Below are 25,713 nucleotides of genomic sequence, written 5' to 3'. Positions count from 1 at the left end.
ATATAACTTCCAGGGTGTTTCTTAGAGGGAAGAAGTATGCTGGAAAACAAATATGTTGGTTGCCATCTTGAATAAGGAGTAAGAGAGTAATCCTAAGGAACATAAAGCAACAAGAGAGAAGAGCCTGGGACTGTCATTATTTCAGAGTTGCCATTCCAGATCAGGCTTTCACAAGAGCAAGAAATAAGTTTCCATCAGTTTAGGCCATAGTTATGATGGCCTTTATTACAAGCAGCCAAACTGTAGCTTCACAAATATTGTAGAGTTAGAAGAAAGGTAGAATGTGGTAGAGGGTTACAACATGTCTCTGGCGCAACATACGTGCATTATATTTTCACAAAAAGCATTTTTGCCAGAGACTTCTTTGCCCTGAACATTTTTGCTGCAAACATTTCTCAGTGGCAAAGATGTTTACCGTAAAAGTAACCCACATAGTAGGTTCTCATCATCACTTGCAGAATTAATCCTCAGAGTTCTAGGCAATCAACCCAAATTTGGAATATCGAGGTCAGCTCCAGAAACAAGAGGACAGTGGTCAGCTGGAGAGCGTCCACGGGACAATGAGCAGGGCAACGAAAGGTCAGAAAAACCCATCTCAGGAAGAAAGACTGTAAGATCGAGAAGGAGAAAGGTAAGCCAGAGCAACAGAATTAAATTTCAAGTAACTCAAGTGTAGTAAGTTGAACAGGGCTCCTCTCTTTGCACTCTATAGTTTCCTCATCTGTAACAAATAACACCAGAAAATCACTAAAATCCCTTCTAGGTATACCACAAGGGGTCTACAGATTCAGAGGAATTTATGTTGCACCACAGGACAGAACTACAACCCTCCTAGATATAGCACTGTGACAGTGAAGGACAGATTTCCATTGAACATCAGAGACAAGTTCCTAGCAATGTTTCCTGTTCAGCACTAGAATGGCTGCCATCCAAAGTCCAAAATTACATGACTAGAAGGGTTGAATCTGAGCTTAGACAGGTTTCCAGAGGAAGTGTGAGTTGGAGGAGGACCACAAAGTTCAAACAGACTCAGCCCCTTCTTACAGACTGGTAGGGAAAGTGGGCTTTATTATAGACAGTCCTGGATTCCAATCCACTTCTGCCACTTACTTGGATACATGATCCTGGACAAGTTCTTCACCTGTTTTTGAGTCTGTTTCCTCATTTTAGAAATGGGTATAGTAAGACATAACTTAAAGTATACTGTATTAAAAGAGATAATGCATGGCAAGCATATGGCACAGTGTTAGGCCATAGCTGTTGATAGCAGTCATCATTAACATCGCATGAGCTTTAGAAATGGAGGAGGAATGGGGCACCTGGGTGGCTCAGTGTGTTGGGCCTCTGCCTTCGGTTCAGGTCGTGATCTCAAAGTCCTGGAATCGAGCCCCATTTCAGGCTCTTTGCATAGCGGGGAGCCTGCTTCCTCCTCTCCCTCTGCCTGCTTCTCTGCCTACTTGTGATTTCTCTCTTTAAAAAAAAAAAAAAGAAAGGAAGGAAGAAGGAAATGGAGGAGGAAAAGAAAAAAATGTGAGCAGCTGGGAAGATGGGAATTAGTCATCCTGATGAAAGCACCAGTAGTAGAGGCTGGAATTTGTGGCCTGGGCACATAGTTGCACAGCAAAAGTTCACCAGGGCTTGCTACATCTATGCTGTGACATGCAGTATGATCAACAGCAGTGCGGAGAATAGGAGAGGAAGGGAAGCTGGTAGTTGGAGGCTCATCAGAAACTGAGAAAGGACTCTTAACCCAGACCTCACCCACCCATCCAATATTTATTGGTTATGCAAGCAATTATAACATGGTAAAAGTGTCACAAGGAGTTAAACACAAAGTGTGATCAAGGCACAGAGGAGAACCATCTGACCCAGATTTAGAGGGCCAGATAAGGGTTTCCACAGAAAATGATAGCTAACTCAAGACAGACATTACTGAGAAAAGGTGTTGGGGACAAAAAAAAATAGAAAGAGCCGATGATATACATTCAAAGGAGGGTAGAGAATCATAAAACCTTTCCCACTTCCCCTCTAAAATTCCCATATTCTGCTAATTGTTCTACTCTAAGGTTCTACAGATGAAAAAACAAAATAAGATAAATGTCCTGCACATGTGACTTCATTACATTTCTAAAAGAATAGTGGTGGGTGGGCGTGAAGTGGTTATAAAGGGACAGCATGAGGGCTCCCTGTGCTACTGTAGGAACTGTGGTATTGAATTCATGAATCCACACAGCTGATAAATAGCACAGGATAGACACATGCACATACATGACCCAGGGAAATATGAGGTGGGATGTATCCATGTTAGTATCTCAGCTATGATATTATACTATGGTTTTAGAGAATATTGCCACTGGGAGAAAGGGGCAACATTTACAAGGATCTCACTGTATTGCTTCTTACAACTGCATGTGAATCTATAATTACTCCCATTACAAATTACGGTTATAAAAGTAGCAACAAAAAAGCAAATAGTTATAAAAAATTGTAGTTATGAAATTTATTATTGAAACTTTAGCAAAACATCTAAAAAATAAAATGTTGGAATTACTGGTACCCTCTGACCCAAAAAACTTTTGTAATATTTTGATCTAGTTCTTTCATTTTTAGACTAGTAGATGTTATTACAATGATTTTTCTCTATATATATAAAAATATATCCATGTTTATATAGTTTAATTTAGCATAGTTTATTCCTTATTTATCCCACAAATTTTCTATTTCAAAGATTATAGTAAATGCCATTATAGTAAAAAATTCCTCAACATTTATTTTTGGATGGCTACTTAGTAATACCATATAGGCATATCATAATTATCTGAACCAATTCCCTTATTTGAAACATTTTTGGCTGTTTTAAAATTTCTCCTATTAGGGTGCTGGGTGGCTCAGTGGGTTAAGTGGCTGCCTTCTGCTCAAATCATGATCTCGGGGTCCTGGGACTGAATTCCACATCAGGCTCCCTGATCAGCTGGGGGTCTGCTTCTCCCTCTCCCTCCTCCTGCTGTTCCCTCTGCTTGTGTTCTCTCTCTCTCTCTTTCTGTGTGTGTGTCAAAAAAATAAATAAATAAGATCTTTAAAATAAAATAAATAAAATTTCTCCTATCATAAGTAATTCTACAATAAATTAAATCTAACTGGTTGCCAACTTTACTGAAATGAAAAAGAACACGTCCCTAGGTATTAAAATGTTAGAATTATCAAGCATTTTAGAAATCATGTGCCCCAAAAAAACCCTCTAAAACAAATACTCACACATAAATCATTTTATATTTATGAAAACTATTTGCCTATTCTTACTTAGGAAGTATGGACAAGGTACAATTTCAAAAGCTGTTTAAAAAAAAAAAAAAGCATGAGCCACTAACCTTGCTCTAAGTCATTTTTAACCTTGTAGAGTCAAATAGAAAAAGCATCAGTGAAAAAATTATGGAAGAAAAGGGTTTTTTAGACTTTGGTACATGCCAGATATGGTTCATATTCCCATTCCCTATGACACTGGGGAAGCAGTTTTAACTAGTTTAAGTTTTATCTCTTCATCCACAAGCGTACCTTCCTCCAAGCAAGCCCCAGTAAATATTTGCTGTCTGAATGAGTAACGGGTTATTGGCACATTAGGTAACTCAGCTGCTCACGGCTGCTCAGACATCCAATGTTCCTCCTTGTTCTCAGCTCCTCCTTAGAATGTCCTCCCTATCCTTCTCCACCTGAGGACATCCTCCCTACACATCAGAGCGGCACCAGCATCCCTCTTCAGAGAAGTCTTTGTCAGTCTGCTCACTCACTTCTTGCTCCTCATCCGAAGGACAGCTACAGATGTCTGTCTGTACTTACATTAAAGGAACAACTTGAGGGTCAGTTCTGCTCCCATTTCATCCCTGAGAAGGGCTTCGCCAACTGTGTTGACATGACTAAACAGGTTTCTCCCTCCACTCTGGCTACAACAACTGGATGAGAGGTACGCACTCTTAAGCCAATTGGAAGTTCTCCTCTTAGAATTTAGAGTTTGGGATTTAGAGACAGATGATCCATGGAGACTGGTCACTTGAACAAGTGACGTGTAAATTTGTCACATTTGGGGAAGCCATGCACACAAAGAAGACAGGAAAGCTGGTCTACAGAGAGAGAATGAAGGATACAGCAAGTGGACAGGAGAGGATAAAACAAGAACCATGCAACACAAGAGAGAAGCTCCCAGAAGGCTCTCAGCTCTGGCGTTCCAGGCCCAAATGAAGCTGAGCTCCACTCTCTAGCCCTGGGACCCAAAAAGTGCCCTGTGATTTTGTAACTCCCTTCCTTTGGTTTTCAATTAAAATGTTTTGAAATAAGCTTTCATTACTCACAACCAAAGATAATTCACTAAGACATGGATAAGAAGGCCAATCCTTTTTCTTCCATCCCTTTTTCATTCTATGTCTTCCTCTGAAATATTCTTACCCACTTAATCTAAAATTTTAAAATCCTATCCATTCTTCAGACGGATCCTAAATACAACCTAACCAAAGAGACTGTCTCTGCCCTCTCTGAATCCCCTCTTAGAACACTGTTTCTGGGGGCGCCTGGGTGGCTCAGTGGGTTAAGCCGCTACCTTCGGCTCAGGTCATGATCCCAGGGTCCTGGGATGGAGTCCCACATAGGGCTCTCTGCTGAGCGGAGAGCCTGCTTTCCTCTCTCTCTCTCTCTGCCTGCCTCTCTGCCTACTTGTGATCTCTCTCTGTCAAATAAATAAATAAAATCTTTAAAAAAAAAAAAAACACTGTTTCTGTGCTCGATGCATTAGATGCATTCATTAGAGTTATTCATGTGCTTGCCTCATACCCCATTTAAATCTCTTCCTCTTTCCAGGCTTCAGTTTCCTGGCTCTTAAAATGAGTGAACTGTTTGAGACTGGTGATTCTCAAAGTAGATTCTCCACTGTCCCATGTTTGGCAGTTATGAGAGAGTGGTGAGTGTCCTGAGAAAGCGTATCCCAGCCTCCCAACCTTACTTTAACAATAACTGCTCCGTTTTCATGTGACTCATCTACTGGGAGTCTAGGTAAGGCTTTATTGAGAAAAGGAATCCAGTACTAATCAAGTTTGAAAACCCTAAACTAGATAATCCATAAAGCTCCAGGATTCCCATAGTAGTAGTGAAATAAAAATAATAAAACCAACCAAAATTTGTTGAACTAGATACTATTCTAAATACTCAGCTTGTCAACATTTTAATCATAACAACCACATGAGCTAGACTATTTTTAACCACATCCTAAAATGAGGACCTACATCACATACATTACAAATGACAGAGACAGGAACTGAGGAAACACAGATCAGATCTTAGTCTTTAACCATAATCTTGTCTTCTAAGCTCCTTGAGGGCAGATACTGCAGCTCTTGTTTCTTTTTCTTTTTATTTCAGAGCACAGTACTTGGGCTAATAGTCACTTTTAATGGTGTCTGCTGAATGAAAAAATACTGGAATGAACAAGGAAGTCCATTTGGATTCTGAGAAAACAGAGACAGTAACTTGAACTCTCTAGGACTTCAGCCCTAGGCAAACAACTATTTCACAGCTTACACCATCTCTCTGAAAAGCAAAGACCCTCCTGCAGTCAGGAAGAATCCCTTTTAGATATAGTTTAATTGGTAATACTGACCAGGACCTCATGGGTCCATGGACACATACTTTAACAAGCTCACCATGTTCATCTCATAATCAATATATTCATTCCTTTTGTACAAGGGCTTCTCAGCCTTTGCACTTCTGACATTTTGAGCCAGACAATTCTTTGTTGTGGGGGCTGTCCTGTGCATTATAGGATGTTTAGTAGCACCCTGGCCTCTACCCACTAGTTGTCAACAACAACCCATCACCCACCCTTGAGAGTGCAACAACTAAAATAGTCTCTAGACATTGTCAAATGTCCCATGGGTGGGGGTTAGAACGTAAGGAACCACTGCTTCACGTGAATTAACTTTTGTGGAAAGACTGGAGGAGAAAAGAAAAGGGGGGAAATAAAGAAAAGGGAAAGGGAGAAAAGCAAAAAGGGAAGGGAAGGGAGAAGGAAAAAAGAAAGAAGGACGGAAGGAAGGAAAAAATAAGCAATGCCTAGTTATACTTAGAATATAAATGGTATTTTCCTTTCATCCTTAGGAAGTTCCTCATTTCATCCTCCACCTTCAACATTCTCCTTAAATTGGGCTGTTCTGAGCACCTGATCATGTGACTGCCTCAACTAAGAGTGGTAATAATAGATATCCCACACATTTATGAGGACTATACGGGGACCACAAATTGCCTTAAAGCTTACCTGGAACTAGAGGGTATTACGCTGAGTGAAATAAGTCAATCAAAGAAAGACAATTCTCATATAATCTCTGATATGAGGAATTTGAGAGTCAGGGCAGGGGCTGTTGGGCATAGGGAAGGAAGAAAATGAAACAAGATGGGACTGGGAGGAAGACAAACCATAAGAGACTCTTAATCTCATGAAACAAAGTGAGGGTTGCTGGGGGTGGGGGTGGCTGGGTGGTGGACATTGGGGAGGGTATGTGCTGTGGTGAGTGCTATGAAACATGTAAGCCTGATGATTCACAGGCCTGTAACCCTGGGGCAAATAATGCATTATATGTTAATAAAATTTTTTTTAAAGCTTATGAATAATCCCAGCATAAATATAATGAAGAAAACGCTCAGAACCTTATAAAGTGAAGAGAGAAACATGATCCACCTTAAAGAAACCTCCGGATAATAAAATATTGTCAACATGGCCTTACTTCATGTCAACTTCTTGACATAGCCAACAGTTATCAAATATCTACTATAGGGTAGAGAATGCACTAGGTACTTTTCTGTACCTTATCCCATTTGATTTTCCTAACAATCTGATAAGAAAGACATTATCTGTTTTGCAGAGGGGCTCAGAGGAGTAAAATGCCTTGCCCAAGTTCACAGAGTTAGTCAGTGATGTCAAAACTTGAATCTGAACAGCCACTGGCTTCAACTCCAGTGTACTTCCCACTTCTGTACTGCAGGATTTCACAAGAAAACCAGTGGCCCCAATCGACAAAGAGCAAACAAGGTAACGCAACTGTTTGATTCATACTTTATGCAGAGATAAGAGACAAAGGGGTATATTTCAATATGTTAACAACAGTCAACTACAAAAAAAAGTTTCTCAGTTATTTTTTCTTTTTTTTTTAATTTTTTCAATTTATTTATTTTCAGAAAAACAGTATTCATTATTTTTTCACCACACCCAGTGCTCCATGCAATCCGTGCCCTCTATAATACCCACCACCTGGTACCCCAACCTCCCACACCCCCGCCACTTCAAACCCCTCAGATTGTTTTTCAGAGTCCATAGTCTCTCATGATTCACCTCCCCTTCCATTTTACCCCAACTCCCTTCTCCTCTCTAACACCCCTTGTCCTCCATGATATTTGTTATTTTTTCTTTTGCACTTTTCTGCACTTTCTAAATTGTTTGGCCCTAAATATGTATTACTTATGTAACAAAAAGTAATTAAAACTCATTTCCAGGGGTGCATAGTGGCTCAGTCAGGTTAAGCGTCTGCCTTCGGGTAGGGTCGTGATCCTGAGGTCCTGGGATTGAGCCCTGCATCCAACTCCCTGCTCAGCAGGGAGCCTGCTTCTCCCTCTCCTGCTCCCGCCCTCGCTTGTGCTCTCTCTGTCAAGTGAATAAACAAATTTTTTTTTAAAAAAATCATTTCCAGGGTGCCTGGGTGGCTCAGCCAGCTAAGCATCTGCCCTGGGCTTGTGTCATGATCCCAGGATCCTGGGATCAAGCACCAAGTCAGACTCCCTCCTCAATGAGAAGTTTGCTTCTCCCGCTCCCTCTACCCCTTCTCCCTGTTCATGCTCTCTCCCTCTCTATCTCAAATAAACAAATAAAATCTTAAAAAAAAAAAAAAAAAAAAAAAAAACACCATTTCCGCATACAAAATTAACTCATGGAAGTACCAAAATGTAATGCCAGTTTCAAGTGAAACATTACCACTAGTTCTCACTTACGAGGCTGCCAAAAATTAAGAACTTTGCTAACAACACTCAGCTTTAACAAAGGTCTGGGAAGACAAGCAGATGCATATACTGTTAGTAGAAATTTTAGTTGGAACAAGGCTCTTTAGACAGCGATCTGGCAAGCTCTATCATAATGTGATGTAAGTGTGCTCTTTCTCCTAGCAATTTCACTTCTAAGAATTTATCCCATGGGTATATCACATATACAATACATAAATATATACTCAAAGATATTTGCTGCTTATCAATAGAAAAATTGGGACAGTGGAATTCAAAGCAGTCACTAGAGAAAATGAGGTACATCACTAGGTAAAAATGCATAAAGTTATCCCAGACACAGTGTTAAGTAAAAATCAAGTTCTGTAATAGCATGTATAGAATGATCCCAGGATATACAGGTATTTATTAAATATGAATGTGTATGTACACGTGTTGATGTGCAGGAATCTGCATGTGTCTATGTGGTTGTGGAGAAGCTTGTAAATGCATAGAAAATTCTATAAGTACATACAAGAAACAATATTATTTATATCTGGAGAGGAAGGAAATGAACTTTTATTTTCATTTTTATGTCACTTACAAAATTGTTTTATACTTTCTCTTCATAAATATGCATCCTGCTACAAACAAAAACAGGATTCTTGTTTTGGTTTGGTTTTGCTTTTTAGGAGACAAGAAGCTGAGCTCTCAGACAATGGCTTGAAAACAAAGCAACATATGAAATAGAACTGTCTTCTGTTACAATGGCAAATGCTCACAAAACAAGACAGTGTGTGAAAGTCTCCAAGGCTCCATGTGCCAATGAGGCATAATGGAGACAGTTCTCTCCTGGCACACTGAGAGACAAAGCCAGGCTCCCTACCATGTTAGGCAATTTAGTGGCTGGATTTTAAGGCCAATAATTAAAGCAAAATGCTGCTATACATTTCAAGGCAACCTAAGCCAATCTCCTTAGCAGTTAAAACCCAGTTTTTATTGTTCTAACCCTCCAGCCTGTCTCCTTCTCAGTAGCTTATACATCTTGGCCACAGGGTGCCCAAGACCTCAACTCTCCTCCTCTGCAAATGTGTCATTTTCCAGGAGGTTAGAAGATCTGGAGGCACCGATTTCACTGGGACATTCTAAAAACTAAGTACGAGAGGGTATTGCCCACACCAAGATGCTATGAGACTATTACCATTTGAACTTAAAAAAAAAAAAAAAAAAAAGGCTGACCTTTAATGTTCAACAGTATAGTTACTGATGTCATCTCTGGTACAGAAATCCTATCTATAGTCTCGAATCCTCATGAACCTATGAAGCCACCTCAATTCTTACTTGAGGCAAGCAGCCAAAATGTTTCTCTTAAAAACACAGCGCAGACTTCATTTGTCCCCCTTCCCTCCTGACTCACTGAGCTCTGGCTGCAACAACGACATAACCTTTCACAGAGCTTGGCCCCTCTTCCAGGTCTTTGCATTTGCTGAAGCTATTCCTTGAAATGCGCTACATACAGCACTCTCTCTCTCTTTCTTTTTTTTTTTTTTCCTGTTTGCTTCTGTTTCTTCAGGTGTTACCTCCTCAGAAAGGCCCTTCCTGATTGTGCTCTGTAAGGTAGGCTTTCCTCCTCCCTACCCCCAACTTGAGCTATTCTCTCCCTCGCTCTAGTCCCTCGATGGCATTTAGCATACATATAATCCTTTATCTTTGCTTATGGTGTATCTTGTGTGCTACCATGTAAACTCATAAGCATGCAAGTCTAATCTGTCTCGTCCTCCACCGTATCACCGTGGCTAGAACCATACCAGCACATAATAGGCAGTCAGGAGACATTCATAAAATGTGTAAATGCAGAATTTACCCACTGCAAAGTGCTTTCATCTACATTCCCATATTTCCCCTTGCCTATGAAACAGGCAGGGTGACTAAGATTTTTCTCATTTGAATTACCTGCCCAAGGTCAAAGCTTGTAAATGACAAAGCCAAACCTTACATCTGGGGTTTGGTGGGAATGGTGTGATATTATCTTGCCCTCCCTAGCTGCAAATTAGTAAGTGAATTTCATCTTAATGAAATGCAGCTACCTCTGGGATGGAGGCTTATGAAACCTCTCATCACCAAGTCACAGTGCGGAACACTTGGCTAATTGAAACAGCAAGTGAAATTTTAGGTAGGTCAGATGCAATTACCCAAATTGGAAAGTGATACCAGGGTTCACACCCACTGGGCCACACGCAGCAGCCTGGGATCTAAGTCACACACATACCTCCCCACATGCATACCCCCAAACTAGAGTCATCTACGCACCTTCCTATGGCATGGGGTTCCAAGTCTCCCAGACATGCAGACTCATTAACTAGGGAAAAGGGGGAAGATACAGGTACGACAGGGGAAGAAGAGAAAAGAAGAGCATCTCAGGAGAGGGGGTCAAGGAAGCTGAAGAGGAAGGGGAAGGAAGAAGAGGAAGCAGAAGGAAGAGAATATTGGGAAGGAGGACTGCGGAAGAGCTGGAGAAAGGGAAGGAAGAATAAGCAGTGGAGAGAAATGTCACCCTACTGATTTCTGCTGTGATGCTCAAGTGGCCACATGCTGGCCCGAGGCAGCCCTTGAGAATTTCTGGGGTCAGGGTGTTTTTTCAGGCACTTGTCTGTTTCCATAGAGACCAAGAATTCCTGCTTCAGTTGTCATCTTCCAGGTTTCTCTGGTGTTTGAGCTTTCTTCCTGTTTCCCCATCAGCAGGCAAGGAAAGACCCAGAGCCTAGGGCTTGCCCTGTGAGAATGGCCTAAGAGCAGGCTGGCTACTTTACACCGTCCTGGCCTCCAGCCACAGCCCTGGACTCAGCCCAGTGCCGCAGAATTTCAGTTCTAGCATTTCCACTGATTACCTTACTCCTCCCCTAGGCAAACACAGACCCTGCTCCTGCCTCCCACCTCCTCCACAGCACTTCCCTGGAGATCTGCACAGCCTAACGGACAGTCCACCAAAAAGCTGAAAGCCTAGTGACACCTCGGGCCAATGGGACAGCATAGTCAGCGCTTTCGTTAGTATGCTCAAGGTGCATCTGTAGTATCAAAAACCAAATGGTCACATTTTCCACTTCTGGCCAAGAATGAAAATACTACCTCCTGTCCTGCCACCAGCCTAGACACCTCTAGCATCCCCTGTACCTCCCACCCCACACCCAGTCGGCTGTCAATCTGTCCATTCGTTTATGCAAGGCTTTCCTCTTTCTTCCATAGTTTACAGCATTAACCTGGTTTGGGCTGTCATTACTTCTCAAGTAATGGACAATTTAATGGACGTTTATTTGCTCTCCTTGTCCACCAGGTACATGCTCTCTCCCTGCCAGGACACCCTCTCCCTCAATAAACCATGAATCTCTGTTTTCAACCAGCGTCCCAGGTCAATCTGATACAGCCAGGACACAGATGGGATCCACCTTTTATACAGCTGCCAAATATCTCCAGGTTTCGCACATGACATTCTTCTCTTTGGAATTGCAGTAGGACCTTTAGGGGCCCTAGGTAGTTTTGCCTTCATGTGCTCATCCCCCCATTTTAAAAAATTATTTTTAACTGCATTGGTATGAAGATGAATTCCTTAATTCCTTACTGCTGTACTCATTTATTTTATTCTGGTTTTTAAAAGAAATTAAAATTAAAACATTTTTGTCGGCCTTAAAATTGCTGTGATGCCTAGGCACTGTGCCTATGGGTAAGTCAGCCCTGCCTCGGCCCCTCTTCCAAATCTTCAGGACAATCCCACGGCGTACAGAATAAAGTCCAACCTTCTCAACAGACTCACCCTGCTCTGGGTTCAATCTGTCCTCCCGGTGCCGTCCACTACAGCACTTCCAACCCATATGGGCTCCGGCTTCCTGGCCTAAATGCAAATCCCTCAACACACCTCGTATGAGGATGCCACTGCGCCTTAGCTCTCAGCCCAAAACAATTCTCCTTTCCTTCTCCACCTACTGACTCCCTGCTCAAACAGCACTTTCGACTGTGGTTTTCCCTCATCCCCCTGGTTAAAATTATGCCTCCTGCTTCCACACTCCATGGCACTGTATGTGGCTATTATTATACCCTTCATGCCCCCTGCCCCGTGCCAAATATACCCAATTCGGAGATGCACTTCTTGCACACCACAACGTTTCTAAAATCGGGAAGAGGCTTATAACACATGTCAAACAAATCCACCAGTCACCAGGTAGAGTACGACACTTCAACGTGCCAACAATCATCTTTTGCAGGGGCAAACCCAACATGCATCACAAGTACTGGACCATCTGATTCCTTCCTTGGTGTGGTCATTTGCATTAATATCACACACAGCTGAATTTTAATTTTCATCCCTAGTGCCTTTTCAAATTATGCTTTGATGCATTATTGAAAGAAAAAAAAATATTTTGGATCCAGGCTATGGCCTGTGGCATGCCAGGTAAAGCAATTTTAAGAACTAGAAATTGCCAGATCTCTTGGCCCATGTCATGAAAATTTCCTAATTCCTTAGACCATGAAGGGCTTAGTACTCAGACATTAAGCTGCTCTTTCAAAAGCTTCTATGTAAATTTTAAGAGATGTTGTTTAAGTAGACAATAACTATAATTTACCTTTCTCCTGAGTTACAAGTTTTGTCAATAAGGAAATGTACAATTTAAACTCCAGGATTCTTTAATCCACTTCGAAATTAAAGGCTCTTTCCAAAGGGAGTTCAAAATGGTGAGTACAGGTTATAAATGGACACCATAATGCTTACATAAATTGCAGATGCCCAAAGGTGATACAAAGAGTTTTTAATATTAAACCTGAAAATAGCTAAGATTCCAACCTTGCAATACTAATGATGAAACACACAAATCTTCAGATAAAAGTATTCTATTGTTAGTTTGTTAAAAAAGAGTTGTATATATTTAGTGGGGTTTTTTTCTGCTCAAAAAATTATCTTGATGGTAAATCATATAATAGGTTGCATTTGGAGGGGGTTAAGAAGGCAGTTTTTTGGGAAGCTTATTATTTCTTTACATTTCCACATTAGAAAACTATTGGAGGTCTGAGACTATTTATTAATTACCTTTCTCTCCCCTCAAATGTCCTTGCTTATGAAAAATGCTCATTTTTGAGTTGGTCTATCTTTCTGCCAACAGTTTCATTTCTATTAAGTCTGGTCTCATTTCTTTTTTTTTTTTTTTTTTTTTTTTTTTTTTTTTTTTTTTTAAAGATTTTATTTATTTATTTGACAGAGAGAGAGATCACAGCAGGTAGAGAGGCAGGCAGAGAGAGAGAGAGGGAAGCAGGCTCCCTGCTGAGCAGAGAGCCCGATGCGGGACTCGATCCCAGGACCCTGAGATCATGACCTGAGCCGAAGGCAGCGGCTTAACCCACTGAGCCACCCAGGCGCCCCTGGTCTCATTTCTATTAAAAATCTAGTTGAATGCTTATTTTATGGTTTGGATGGGTACATTTCATTATAAATGCCCTTTTAAAAAATTCAAAATCAGTACACGCTTTTTCATTCAATGAGTATTTATCAAGCTCCTAATAAATGCCAAGCAGTGACAAGAATACAAAGGCGAGGAACACACAGCCCTGCTTTGAACTTTACTTAGAGTCTGGAGGGAGAGGTAGGTCAGGCAATGTATCACAACCTAATGTGGTAAGAGCTAAGGCAGGGATATACAGGCTGGGGGAGGAGTATGGAGAATAGCCATCTCAAGCAGTCTACAGGAGTTTAGGAGCTGAAGAATGAGGAGTAGTAGATAACCTGGAAAAAGTGGCCATCTAGATGGCGACAGGAGCAGTTGGCCTAAACTGAGAGAACAATGTGTGCAAAAATGTAGAGATGGAGGTGGGGGAAGGGGACCTACCAGTGGAGACAGGGTAAGGAGTTATACTGCTTTATACTGCCAGTTATACTGGCTGTCTTGCAGAAGCCATCATGGGCTTCTGATGCCCAGTGAAGATAAAGAGATTTTATCCTGAGAACACTGGGGACTCATTTTCACTGGTAAGATATTGCTCCATAAAGTTATAAAGTGGTACCAATTATATTGTTCTCTCAGTGTCATATAAGGATTTAATCAGTTTTATTCACTACTGCTTTTTCTGTCTTCTTCATTTTCTAGCATTTTAAAATTCTTTAGGTTATATTTAAGTCAAGAGAGACATCTTAGGGAGCATGGGTGGGTCAGTTGGTTAAGTATCAGCTTTCAGCTCTGGTCATGATCCTAGGGTGCTAGGATCAAGCCCCACATCAGGCTCTCTGCTCAGCAGGGAGTCTGCTTCTCTCTCTCCCCCCTGCCTGCCACTCTGCCTACTTTGTGCTCTCTCTTTCTCTGTCAAATAAATAAATAAAATCTTAAAAGAGAGAGAGAGAGAGATCTTATTTACAAGATTCAAAATGGAAAACAACTACCTTCATTTCAGTTAACCCAAACACTCCTATTTCTCCTTACCACAGGGAAAGCAGCAAATATAAACATTCAACAGGAAATTCTTCACTTGCAAATTTATGGACATTTCTCTATGACACTTTACTCATGGTACTCTGGTACTCAAGGTACCTTGAGTACCAGAGTACCAGAGTAGTACCAGAGTACTACTACCAGAGTTCCAGAGTAGTACCAGAGTAGTACTAGAGTACCAGAGTACTCAAGGTACTCTGTGTAATCTCAGACAACTTGCTTAACCTCCCTGTGCCTGGTTTAATCAACTATAAGAAAAAATTAACTATCACCAAACTTCAAGAATTCTTATGAGGGTTAAATAGGATACCATACATACAGTGTTTAGCAAAATGGCCTGGATTGTAATCATTGCTACAATAAAAAAAGGTTAACAATTTTTATGCTTAAGCATTCCTGAACAATGTATATAAAGATACATGGTCACAACTTTCTATTTTATTATAATTTTAATCTTATGCATACACACATGTTATTTTATATATATTAAGTTTACATATACTTTCAATAGGGTTATCTCTGAGACAAAGAACCAGGGAAGGGGGAGGGTATATTATATTTTCCATTGTATTCTTTTCTGTAATCTTTAATTCTTTTTTAACAAGAGCATGAAAAACTATTAGGATAAAAATTTTATAATAAAAATTAATTTTAAAACCTTGTTAAATATATATAAATATTATATATCATTATATATCTATATTATTCATATATATCTCTAATACAGTGATATATCTATATATATCTAAATATACTTATATACTTATATATATATGATTTATGTGTATGAGATTATATATGTATTTATATACATGATATATGTATATGTATATATGTTTTACATATATGATATATATATTATATATATGCCTAGGAAAGAAGACAACTGAGCTAAGAGGAGAAACAGGATCCGTTCTCTAATTTTCAAAGGGTGGGCAAAGGATTAGATTTATCTTGTACCTAGAAAGCCGAAAGACCTAAATAAAAAGAAGGAACTTGGTGCTGATAAAAACAGTCCAAAGGTACAGCCTCAGAAGGCAGTGACAGTTCCATCGCACAAGGGGTATATCATAGGCTACACAGTCATCTTTCTGAGACTTTGTCCAAAAGTTCCCCCTTCCGGGGCCCCTGGGAGGCACAGTCAGTTAAGCCTCTGGGGATTCTCGGTTTCAGTTCCAGTTGCCATCTCAGGGTTGTGATCTTGGGGTCCTGATCCAAGGGTCAGAAGATGGAGTCTCAAAACAAGCTCCCTGCTGTGCTCAGCATGGCATCTGCTTGAGACTCTCCCTCTGCTCCTCCTCACCCCGTACTCTCACACTCTCTCTTCTCTGTCTAAAATAAATAAATCTTAAAAGAAAAAAAAAAAAAAAGACTCCCATTCTAAGTCTATGAAACCTGGCATTTTCCAAGCATTTGAACTTTGACAGAGATGCATCCTTAAGTGATTATCTAGAAACATTCAAATTTTAGCCTCACATTAAATTAGTAAATCAACATTGTCTTCAATCTGGGGCGCCTGGGTGGCTCAGTGGGTTAAGCCGCTGCCTTCGGCTCAGGTCATGATCTCAGGGTCCTGGGATCGAGTCCCACATCGGGCTCTCTGCTCAGCGGGGAGCCTGCTTCCTCCTCTCTCTCTGCCTGCCTCTCTGCCTACTTGTGATCTCTGTCTGTCAAATAAATAAATAAAATCTTTAAAAAAAAAAAATTTAAAAAAAAAAAAAAAAAAGGGACGCCTGGGTGGCTCAGTTGGTTAAGCAGCTACCTTCGGCTCAGGTCATGATCCCAGAGTCCTGGGATCGAGTCCCACATCGGGCTCCTTGCTCGGCAGGGAGCCTGCTTCTCCCTCTGCCTCTGCCTGCCATTCTGTCTGCCTGTGCTCGCTCTCTCCCCCTCTCTCTCTCTGATAAATAAATGAAATCTTTAAAAAAAAAAAAAAACATTGTCTTCAATCTGTAAAACCCTTAAATGGGCAGATATTCCTAAGAAAGTAATATTAACATACATATGCTTATAATATTTCAATGAAGTATGAAGTTATCCAAATAAGTACTATATAACGAGAAAGCCTGATTCAAAATGTAGATGCTGTGTTTAAACACCACGTAGAATAGCATTTGTTAAAGGTAATTTTTGCTTTCAATCAGATTTATACTAAACAGGAAAGTATATTAGCATTCTTCACATTATCCTTACACTTTTAAATCCCATTCAAATCTGGAAACAGATTTTAATTGGGCTACTGTTTTATGGCTTGTCATTATAAATTTGGTAAGTAAAGTCTGAAGTTGGAACACTTCAGTGACTTAAGACTAGGAGTTTGTTTATGGATTCTACTTTTCATGGTAAGTGAAATGAACACAAATACGAGTTCCTGAGCTAATGAATTGGGATAGCTACAGTGCCATCTGAGAGATGAGAGGATGACCTTGGAATGACAATCTTTTCTAGAGAATAATTCAAATGAAGAGAATGTGAGTCAGGGCAGGCAGAGAGCTCTGGAAGGCACATCTGTCTTGGGGGCCACTCTGCAATCCACCACTTGAGAGTCTGTTGACTTAGAAAGTCATTAAACTTTTCTGAACATCTGTCACTCTTTCATCTAAAAACAGAGGGGAAATCCAAGGAAATGGATGATATTATGATATTATATCTACAGAGAAAGACAGTTCAGTTCAGTGGAGAAAAACTTAGACCTTAGAGTCAGAAAACTGAATCTAGCTGTCACTAAGTAGCTATTTTACCTTAAACAAGTCTCCTACCATCTCTAAGTAAGTTTCCTCATCTACTTGTAATGACACAGACAGCAAAATAAAGGAAAACTACAAATGTATTCTCAAGTTGTTGTAAATCTCAACCTAAAAGCTCTATTGTAAAAACAACTATTATGATTCTTCTTTTATAAATGGAGAACAGCCTTAAAATTTTTCTAGGTCTTACAGCTAGTAACAGTAGTACAGATGTTTGATATCAGGTCTCTAGGCACAGATATGCCCCTTATTCTGCCTAATAGACTTCTGGGGAAATGAAATAACTGTCCAATTGTACCACCTATTATAAATAGCTATACCAGTGTAAGGTATTGTTAGAACTAAGCTTTAAATCCTCTAGATTTATTTTTAAATCCTCTAGACATATTTTTTCCATTCATAAACATTTCTGTTAGACCAAAAGCCCCATGAACCACCTCTCCTAGCCAGCATGTCACAGTACAATGAGCGGAATAAATGGGCAGATCAGTGCTGCTTTAGAAAAGATCCATGAGCTTAATTAAATATCTTAAACAAATGGATACATTTACACTGCAGAAGGCCACTCTTTGATGATCTAGGAAGAAAGAACTATAATTAGACAAGATAGATATAGTTGCACTAGTCAATGAAACTTGCTACCCATTAAAAGAAACCCCACTCTCAGGGTGCAATTGTTTATCCAGACCAAACAAACAGCATCCTCCCAGACTCTGTTCTCAATTGCAAATATACATCAAAATAGTCATAAGATACATAGCTGCCATAACAAAGCCACAATATTGCCCTAACCAGGAGGAGGAATGGGGATGGGAAGAATCCCTGCAACCTCTTCATACAGGGTTAGTTTGATCAAGTTGAAGAATCAACTCCTAGCAATAATGTTTTAGATATAACCATATTCTTAATAATGTTTTCCCATTACAACAATTTATCAATTTACTTCATTCTTCTTCTCTAAACCTATTGAAAAAGTCTGATTTGGTTAGAAAAAAAAAAAAAAAAAAAAAAGACAATCCTCAAAAATCCAGGACTCACTATAGGCTGCTGTGTGTTCGAGTTATTGCTCCTATTAAATGACAGCCCCCTAAAGACTAGAAGTGTCTCGCCTTCACTATTATATTCCTCCACAGTGCTTAACACAGTGCCTGGCATATAAGGGACTCAAGAAATAGGTGTTGAAAATATTCTCAGATGTAACATTAAAAACAAATTCAAATTCTTAAAATAAGAATCCCTATGAGAAGTGAAAATGTACAAAATTTCATTTCTTGAAAGTGGGGCTCCTCCCTACTCATTTGGAAATCGTTCATTCCATTTTAGTTCACTGTATACATGTCCACTAAGTTCCAGAAAGGATTATGATGGCATCATTTGGAATGCATGAATCTTTTTCTTTAAGACTTAAAGGAGATAGCATTCAGTCAAAGGATGTTTTGTACTTTATCACAGATTTAAGAAAATCGTAAATCAAATACCCATGTACATCAATACCAAAGCTGTTAGAATCATCAGTCCTTCAGGTAATTTTAGTTTTAATTTAAAATGGTCCTGAGAAAACATTCTACCAAAACCTTAACTTCAATAAGCTCTAGTATGGGTAAAATACGTTTTCAGGTGAAGACACTTGAAAACATCTGTAAACAATATTTTACCCCACTTATGGGATAAGAAAATAGAAAAATGATAGTCCAGGGAGAGCCATTACACGATTAAAAGAAATAAGCATTTATTGGCAAAGTGCAAGAATTAAATTCAGTTTGTTTTTATTACTTCTCAAACAACCCAACATGAATCTTTCCTCTGAAGTCCTCAGTTGCTCAGTATATTAAAGTTACCAATGTAGAACAAACCACTAACCACTTCAATTATAAATTATCTTTGCGTAAACAATCCTCTGATCCTGATTCCTTGAAAAGGTGAGCAAACAGCTATAATACTCCTGGTCCAACATACATATATTAAAATATTAAGTGACTATTTTGCTATGGAAATCAAAAGAAAGCTAAAAGAGCTTTATAAAAAGAAAAAGGGAAAAAAAAAGGTTGCAAGCCCAGATACAAAGTTTAGAGGCATTTTCATTTTCCTTACATGTAACGTTTATGAAGTTATTAGTACACTCAATGCAAAAAGATAAAGATAAACAAGATCAAAGCCAATAACAGATGAAATAAATTTCTTCGTACAAATCATAAAAGCTGAGTAAAAGAGCCCTAGATAAAAGCTGGCTAAAGGCAAAAATTGCTTCAGAAAGGTAGCAGCATTAACCCCAGCAGACAGCCGGATTGACAAGAGGCACAGCTTTACAGGATTGCAAATAACATCAGCATTAAGAGAATAATAATTGGAATAAATACCGTGCCTCCGCAAGCAATCAACGCACTTGCTCCTTCACCTCTCCCCCTCATGCAGCTGGGTAATGAAAGCAGCTGCCTCTCCTTGCCCTCCTTCCCAGTGGCTCCTCGCGCCACCCGCTCCTTTCTCGCGTCCACCCCTTCCCTCCCCTTTCCCCTCCTCTCCCCGCCCCCAGCTGGTGTATTCAGCAGCCTAGCCAGATTAAGAGGCGCTCCTACAGTCGCTGGGCCTCAGGACTGATCTAACGTTTCCTAGCTCCTTGAACTAGAGAAATTAGAGACGCGACACCCTGGTGGTATTAGATGCCTTCGCTCCATCCCGGCCCCTCCCAGGCCAAGGTGGGGTGGGAGCCTCGGGCTAGTGGAGTGGGCAGCCTCTGGAGGACCCTGCAGAGTTCAGCTGGGCGCACCCCGCCGCCAGCGCTACCTGAGCTGTCCATGGTGCTGGCGCGGTCCTGAGACTGCTGGGCGGGACTCCGCGCGGCTGCCGCCGCCCCGGCATTCACTCTCTGCTTGCCGCCACCCGCGCCGCTCCCCGCACTTAAGTCCCGGTTACTGTCCACCAGCTGCAAGGATTCATAACCATCGTTGCTGGTCTTTTTCCGGTAGCTCCCGAGAAGACTCATGGGCAAGCCCAGAGAAGAGGGGTAAAATATCAACCTGGGAAACGAAGGGGGAGGTGGAAGGTGGAAAGGGCTAAAGGAGGAAATTTTAAAAATCGGGGGAAAAAAGGAAAAGAAAAAAAAAAAAATCAAGTGTCCGACATGACGCAAAGAGGAGGGAAAGGGAACGGCCACCAGAGAGGAGCTTTGCGCGACGGGCGGCAAAGCCACCGCCCTGGGAAGAGAGCGGCTCTGGGCGCCCCGCGCGACCAAGGGAGAAAAAGAGGGCGCGGGCGGGAGGGCGAACGGGTGCGCGCGTCCTCGGTGCCGCCGCCGCCGAGCCGCCGGCCCTGCGGAGCTCCGGGCCCCGGGCCAGCCACCCTCTGGCTGGGGAGTGCCCGGAAGCAATCCTATAGGTGTCGCCGCGTCGCCCCCGCCGCGCAGCAGGGCAGCTCCAAGCGCGGCTGGCCCAAGGGGAGGGTAGAAAAGAGAGGGAGTGAGGGATGGGGAGATTCTCAAGGAGGGGGGCTGAGGGCGGTAAATGGGGCGTGGTGGGGGGGCGGGGACTACTACGACCCGGGTAGAGGGTGTTTTCGCGCGTGAGGTAAAGAAGAAAGAGGCTGGGCGTCTCTGCTTGGTAAGCTTTGGGGACGAGGGGGTCTCTTGGTAAAATCCAGACACGCCCATTTTGTATAACTTAGCCTATATTTGCTGGAAGATTCGGCTAGTCAAAGCCACCCCGAAGGTTACTGTCCTGGAGGACTGACTTGTAACTTAATTGAACAGAAAAAGAACACATGTTAAATGCCAGGCTATGTGTATGCTAGGACAGAAAGGAACAGCAGTTTCTTTCAAACCGGAATGGGAATGATCCCTAAGTGAGATATCAAAGAGCTGGCTATTCTAAGTAGGAGACAGGGTCCATTCCACCTAGTGAGTAGCTGTGACTGTTTCAGTAACTATTTGTTGAACGAATAACTGGGGCGGGGGGGGGGGGCCGGGGTGGGGAGCGAGGAAGAGGTCGAATCAGGTGCAATTTCAGTTCTGACATCATTTACCTTGGGACCTGGAGAAAGGACTATACCACTCAGTTGGCTTGAGGGGATGGTTAGGAAGACAAGGATTTTCTTTCCATTCTCTAGGCCCTCCCCCCTTTTTTTCATAATTTTGAGGAAACAAAGAAAACAGTCGATCATTATCAGAGGAGAATTAATCACGAAGTTAATCGAGCTGAAGGGTCAGAGCCCCCTTCTTGCAGAAGCCCCTTTCAAGGCTGTGTACCTAATTTCATATTCATGATTTTGCATTCTTATTCTTAAAGAGAAACCCAACATAATATATTTCAACATTTGCAAAACCTGGACATAACTCTAAGTTTCAAAATGCAATTACCAAATGTTTGTTTTCACTTGAAATAATAAGACTACAGAAGTATCTCTCTTTTTATCATTTCAAGTGAAATTCTGGTTTTGAAATGATCCTTTTCCCTATTGGAATTTGGAATGATTAAGTGAGGAGATTTTCAAGTCATTTGGCGGAGTATTATCACCCATCAGCAAGAAACAAGTGCACATATGTAAAATTTGCTTAAGCTCATACACAAAGCCAGCTTTGCCTTCTTCTCACCTTTTGTGGCTTTCTCTTGATATTATTTTGATCACTTAAGAACATAAAATCAGGGCGCCTGGGTGGCTCAGTGGGTTAAGCCGCTGCCTTCGGCTCAGGTCATGATCTCAGGGTCCTGGGATCGAGTCCCGCATCGGGCTCTCTGCTCAGCAGGGAGCCTGCTTCCCTGTCTCTCTCTCTGCCTGCCTCTCCGTCTACTTGTGATTTCTCTCTGTCAAATAAATAAATAAAATCTTTAAAAAAAAAAAAAAAAAAAAAAAAAAAAAAACATAAAATCAAACAACAGCATCTAGGAAGGTTGGGTCCCAATCATTTGAGACCCAGAGTTTTCTGGAAGCTCTAGCTCTGCAGAGATCTACGTAAAATAAGTTAATTGTATTGAGAGACATATGCCCGTTCAAGGATCACCTAAACACAAATTTTCATAGGAAGAGGTTGAATCAGTAGAGGCCAAGAATGCTGTAGATCTGTCCAGTCCCTCTGGGAAGACCTCAATTCCCTGACCAGTTGCTTTCCCAACTGCATTAACTGAAGAAGGTGTGATCTGACCCAAATCAAAAATCTCAATTAATGCTCATTTACAAGATCAAACAATTTGAGTGGCAGCAATTAAAATTGCAATTAAATTTTAAACACAAATTTTATATTTTCAATTTTCCGAATCTGTCAGACTGAGCAATTTTATGTACTTGGCTGAAGTAATACTCTGTAAAATCTAGTAAATATTTTCCAATAACATTTTAAATAATCCTTTTCTGCACTTTTCCTTCTCTTTTAATTCATTACTGAGGCATAGGAAGTAAATACCTAGTGTCCATCACATACCTTGGCAAATTCTAGATTTATAATCACTAGATTAAGAGAATTTAGAGATAACCATTTTTCAAAAGTGAAAATTATTATTTTCAAAAAGACAACTTTCAGTTATTTTTGTTCAAATGTTCTCAGAGTTGTAGGCATACTGCTTGAGGAAATTAAGATGAAACATACGCCTTTGTTATTTTTGGATATCTCCTCATTTAGCAAATGTAAAGAAAAACATGAATGGGCTACAGAGACCATTTAATTTTTTTCTTTACACTTAGTTTAATATAAATAAAATTAATCAGAATAACTATTAATGACCTTACAAAGTTAAGGATATAAAGAACACATAAAGGCAGGAAAATGCAATAGCTAGATTAAAATACAACAGTCTAAAAACTGGTCTGGGGCTTAAATTGGAACATATACCAATGCAAATTGACATGCAAATTGCTTTTATTATCCTAAAGATCAAATTCATAAAAAGTTCACTTATCCATGAAGATCTTACTTTTCTGTTCTATAAAAGAGCATAATAAAAACACCATCATTTTATGGGTAAAGAATTACATTAATACCTAACACATATAGAGTAAGTACTTAACAAATATTCGCTATTATTACTATTATTGGGCTGACTTGGGCACCACTCTATCCTCAGTGCCCAACAGTCCTAGTTCTTCCCATGGGAGATGCTCAATAAAAGATAAATATTATTTATTCCAGAAATGTGTCTGTGTGATTCTGAATGAACACCTGTGCTTAAGGAAGGGCACTGGTAAAATCCAAGATGAACATTTACAGCTAAACTCTCCTGCTATTCCAAGATCAAGACTGCTCCATAATTTATCTCAAAAATACTACATCACAAACAGAGCAGAGCCAAAGGATTAGATGCCCTCGTTGGGGGAAAGCATTCTTTCCCTTTGCCTTTTCTATTGCTGACTTTAGTCACTTTTTTTTTTTTTTTAAACTTCAGTCACTTTTATTAACTTGGTGAAGGTTATTCACACTGAGGAATGTTCAGGCTCTATTCCTACTCATCCCCTCCACCACAAAATACTCTCCTACCACAACAGATGTCAATATTTTTGTGGTGGCAGGTCAGAGATGATAAATATATGCCATGACCCATCTGGGATTATGATTTGTGCTTTTTTAATTTCTAGGAGCTATAACATATTGGTTAAAACTGAGGTTCTGGAACCGTATTTCCTAGGATTGAACCCTATTTCCACAGACTCTATTAAGCTCTATGACCTTAGGCAAGTTACTTAACCTCTCTGCCTCACTTTTCTCCTTTGTAAAATGAGCATAGAAATAGTACCACTGGAATAAAGCTGTAGTGAGAATTAAATCAGTGCATAACATACAGTAAGTGCTGGGGTGCCTGGGTGGCTCAGTGGGTTAAAGCCTCTGCCTTCAGCCCAGGCCCTGATCACAGGGTCCTGAGATCGAGCCCCGCATTGGGCTCTCTGCTCCGCAAGGAGCCTACTTTCTCCTCCCTCTCTGTGTACCTCTCTACCTACTTGTGATCTCTCTCTGTCAAATAAATAAAGTCTTTAAAAAAAAAATTAAGTGCTATATGCTATCACTATTGTTCTACTATTTTTATAAGGATAAGTTAATTTTTCTAAAAATGTAATTGCTTATCTTTATTTTAGGCTAAAATCTGCCCTACCTACTTAAGAAATTTATTATGATAATGTATAATAATATAAAAGCATTATGCATAATGTAGAGTGACTATTCTGCCATGACATTTTAGATATTTTCATCCATCTCTTTCCTATTAGATTTTAGACTCCTTGAGAACAGAAATCCATGTTTTGCTCATGTCTGTATCCTTCATGATACCCAAAAGAACACCTCACACTCATTAAAGATTGAATAAATGTCTACTGAATAAATAATAAAATGTATTAGTATCACCTAGTCTAGTGATTTTTTAAAAATGATTATGTTGTGGTCTACTATTAGATTAAAAAATAAACTTAGCAATTCATGACCATTATTTTAATAAAAACGAAATAGGTCAGGAAAACATCAGTTTTTGGCATATGGTAAGATATTGTTTCCTGAACTAGTATTTTGTGTTTGTGTGGTGAAAGTATGTATGTGTTTCTCTTCAATAATGACATAAATGCATTTCTCACTACGAGTGCCAGTTTAAAACGTTTGAATGTCTGTATATAACAGAACCTTGAGTACTAAGGGGTTCCCAATTCCAAATGTCCTACACACTGTGACATCTGAATTCACTTGGATACATAACTGGACAACAAATTTCTGACTAACCAGACAGTAAATGAGAACAGAATTACTCTGTTCTTTCTGATGCAAAATGCAAAAATTATTAGGTATGATCAGGTTTCTAAAATGCACTTCTTCGATTTTATGCTTTAATATAAATCAATGAATAGCACTGAAACTTTCCTTAGCAACTTGCCTCGGGTACATAATTCAGATTATGTCCTTATTGAATACAAATCTGCAAATACAATGAATGTAAAGTAATCAAACTGGGGACCAAGAAGCCATATCTGGCCCCCAAATGTTTTGTCTGTCCTGTACTTTTTTCTTTTTAACTGTAAGCTTAAATGCCTCCACAGAAGGTACACAGACTCCAGCTTGAGTGTCAAGTTCACCACCACTTCCCCATATGAAATGCCCAGCCTGCCCCACTTGGTCTTTGTCAGTCAGCCCTTGCATGCATTTGAATTTGAGACCTCTAGTGTAGTGGCCCAAACTGGAGGAGTAACAACACCAAGACAAATGCCAAAAGCCGAATCTTTAGGTCACAGTCCAGAAGAAGGAACAATGGGCTGGAATCCTCTCCTGGCTCTATTATCAATCAGCAAAGTGTTCTTGATAATCATTCTCTCTTAGCAGTTAAATTGAAGGTGTTGAATTACAGCATTCTCTCTATTCTCAAATTTTCCTTTCTTTCTCAAAACTTTGGTTGTTGCTTCCTTCCTTCTCCAAAGGAAGCCCACAGGGAAAAACCATGACTTTTGAAGTATTCCAGTTCTAAGTCCCATTTAATCAAGGTTTTACTACAGAACACATGCTTAAATAGTGGCAGCTGTCAAGAGTTGCACATAGAGCA

At 40.3% G+C, this 25,713-nt stretch overlaps 1 protein-coding gene across 4 annotated transcripts in view; it reads right to left on the bottom strand.

Moving 5' to 3' along the window:
- The window catches only part of DNAJC6 (DnaJ heat shock protein family (Hsp40) member C6), a 140,354-nt gene that overhangs the window by 74,477 nt on the left and 40,164 nt on the right, over nucleotides 1-25,713 (bottom strand). Inside the window, exon 1 of one of the 4 annotated variants that reach the window (XM_059136317.1) lies at nucleotides 20,000-20,230. The exons of 2 other annotated variants lie outside the window; for them this stretch is intronic. In XM_059136317.1, the coding sequence (XP_058992300.1) occupies nucleotides 20,000-20,198 (199 nt within the window). In that variant the 5' untranslated portion in view covers nucleotides 20,199-20,230. Of the gene's footprint in view, nucleotides 1-19,575; nucleotides 19,641-19,999; nucleotides 20,231-25,713 lie in introns of those variants that run through there. One more of the 4 variants, XM_059136320.1, reaches the window with a different exon arrangement.

This window comes from Mustela lutreola, chromosome 10 (genome assembly GCF_030435805.1).
Source record: "Mustela lutreola isolate mMusLut2 chromosome 10, mMusLut2.pri, whole genome shotgun sequence".
NCBI lineage: Eukaryota > Metazoa > Chordata > Mammalia > Carnivora > Mustelidae > Mustela > Mustela lutreola.
The sequence above is the reverse complement of the archived record's forward strand: the minus strand, read 5'-3'. Positions and strand labels throughout refer to the sequence as shown.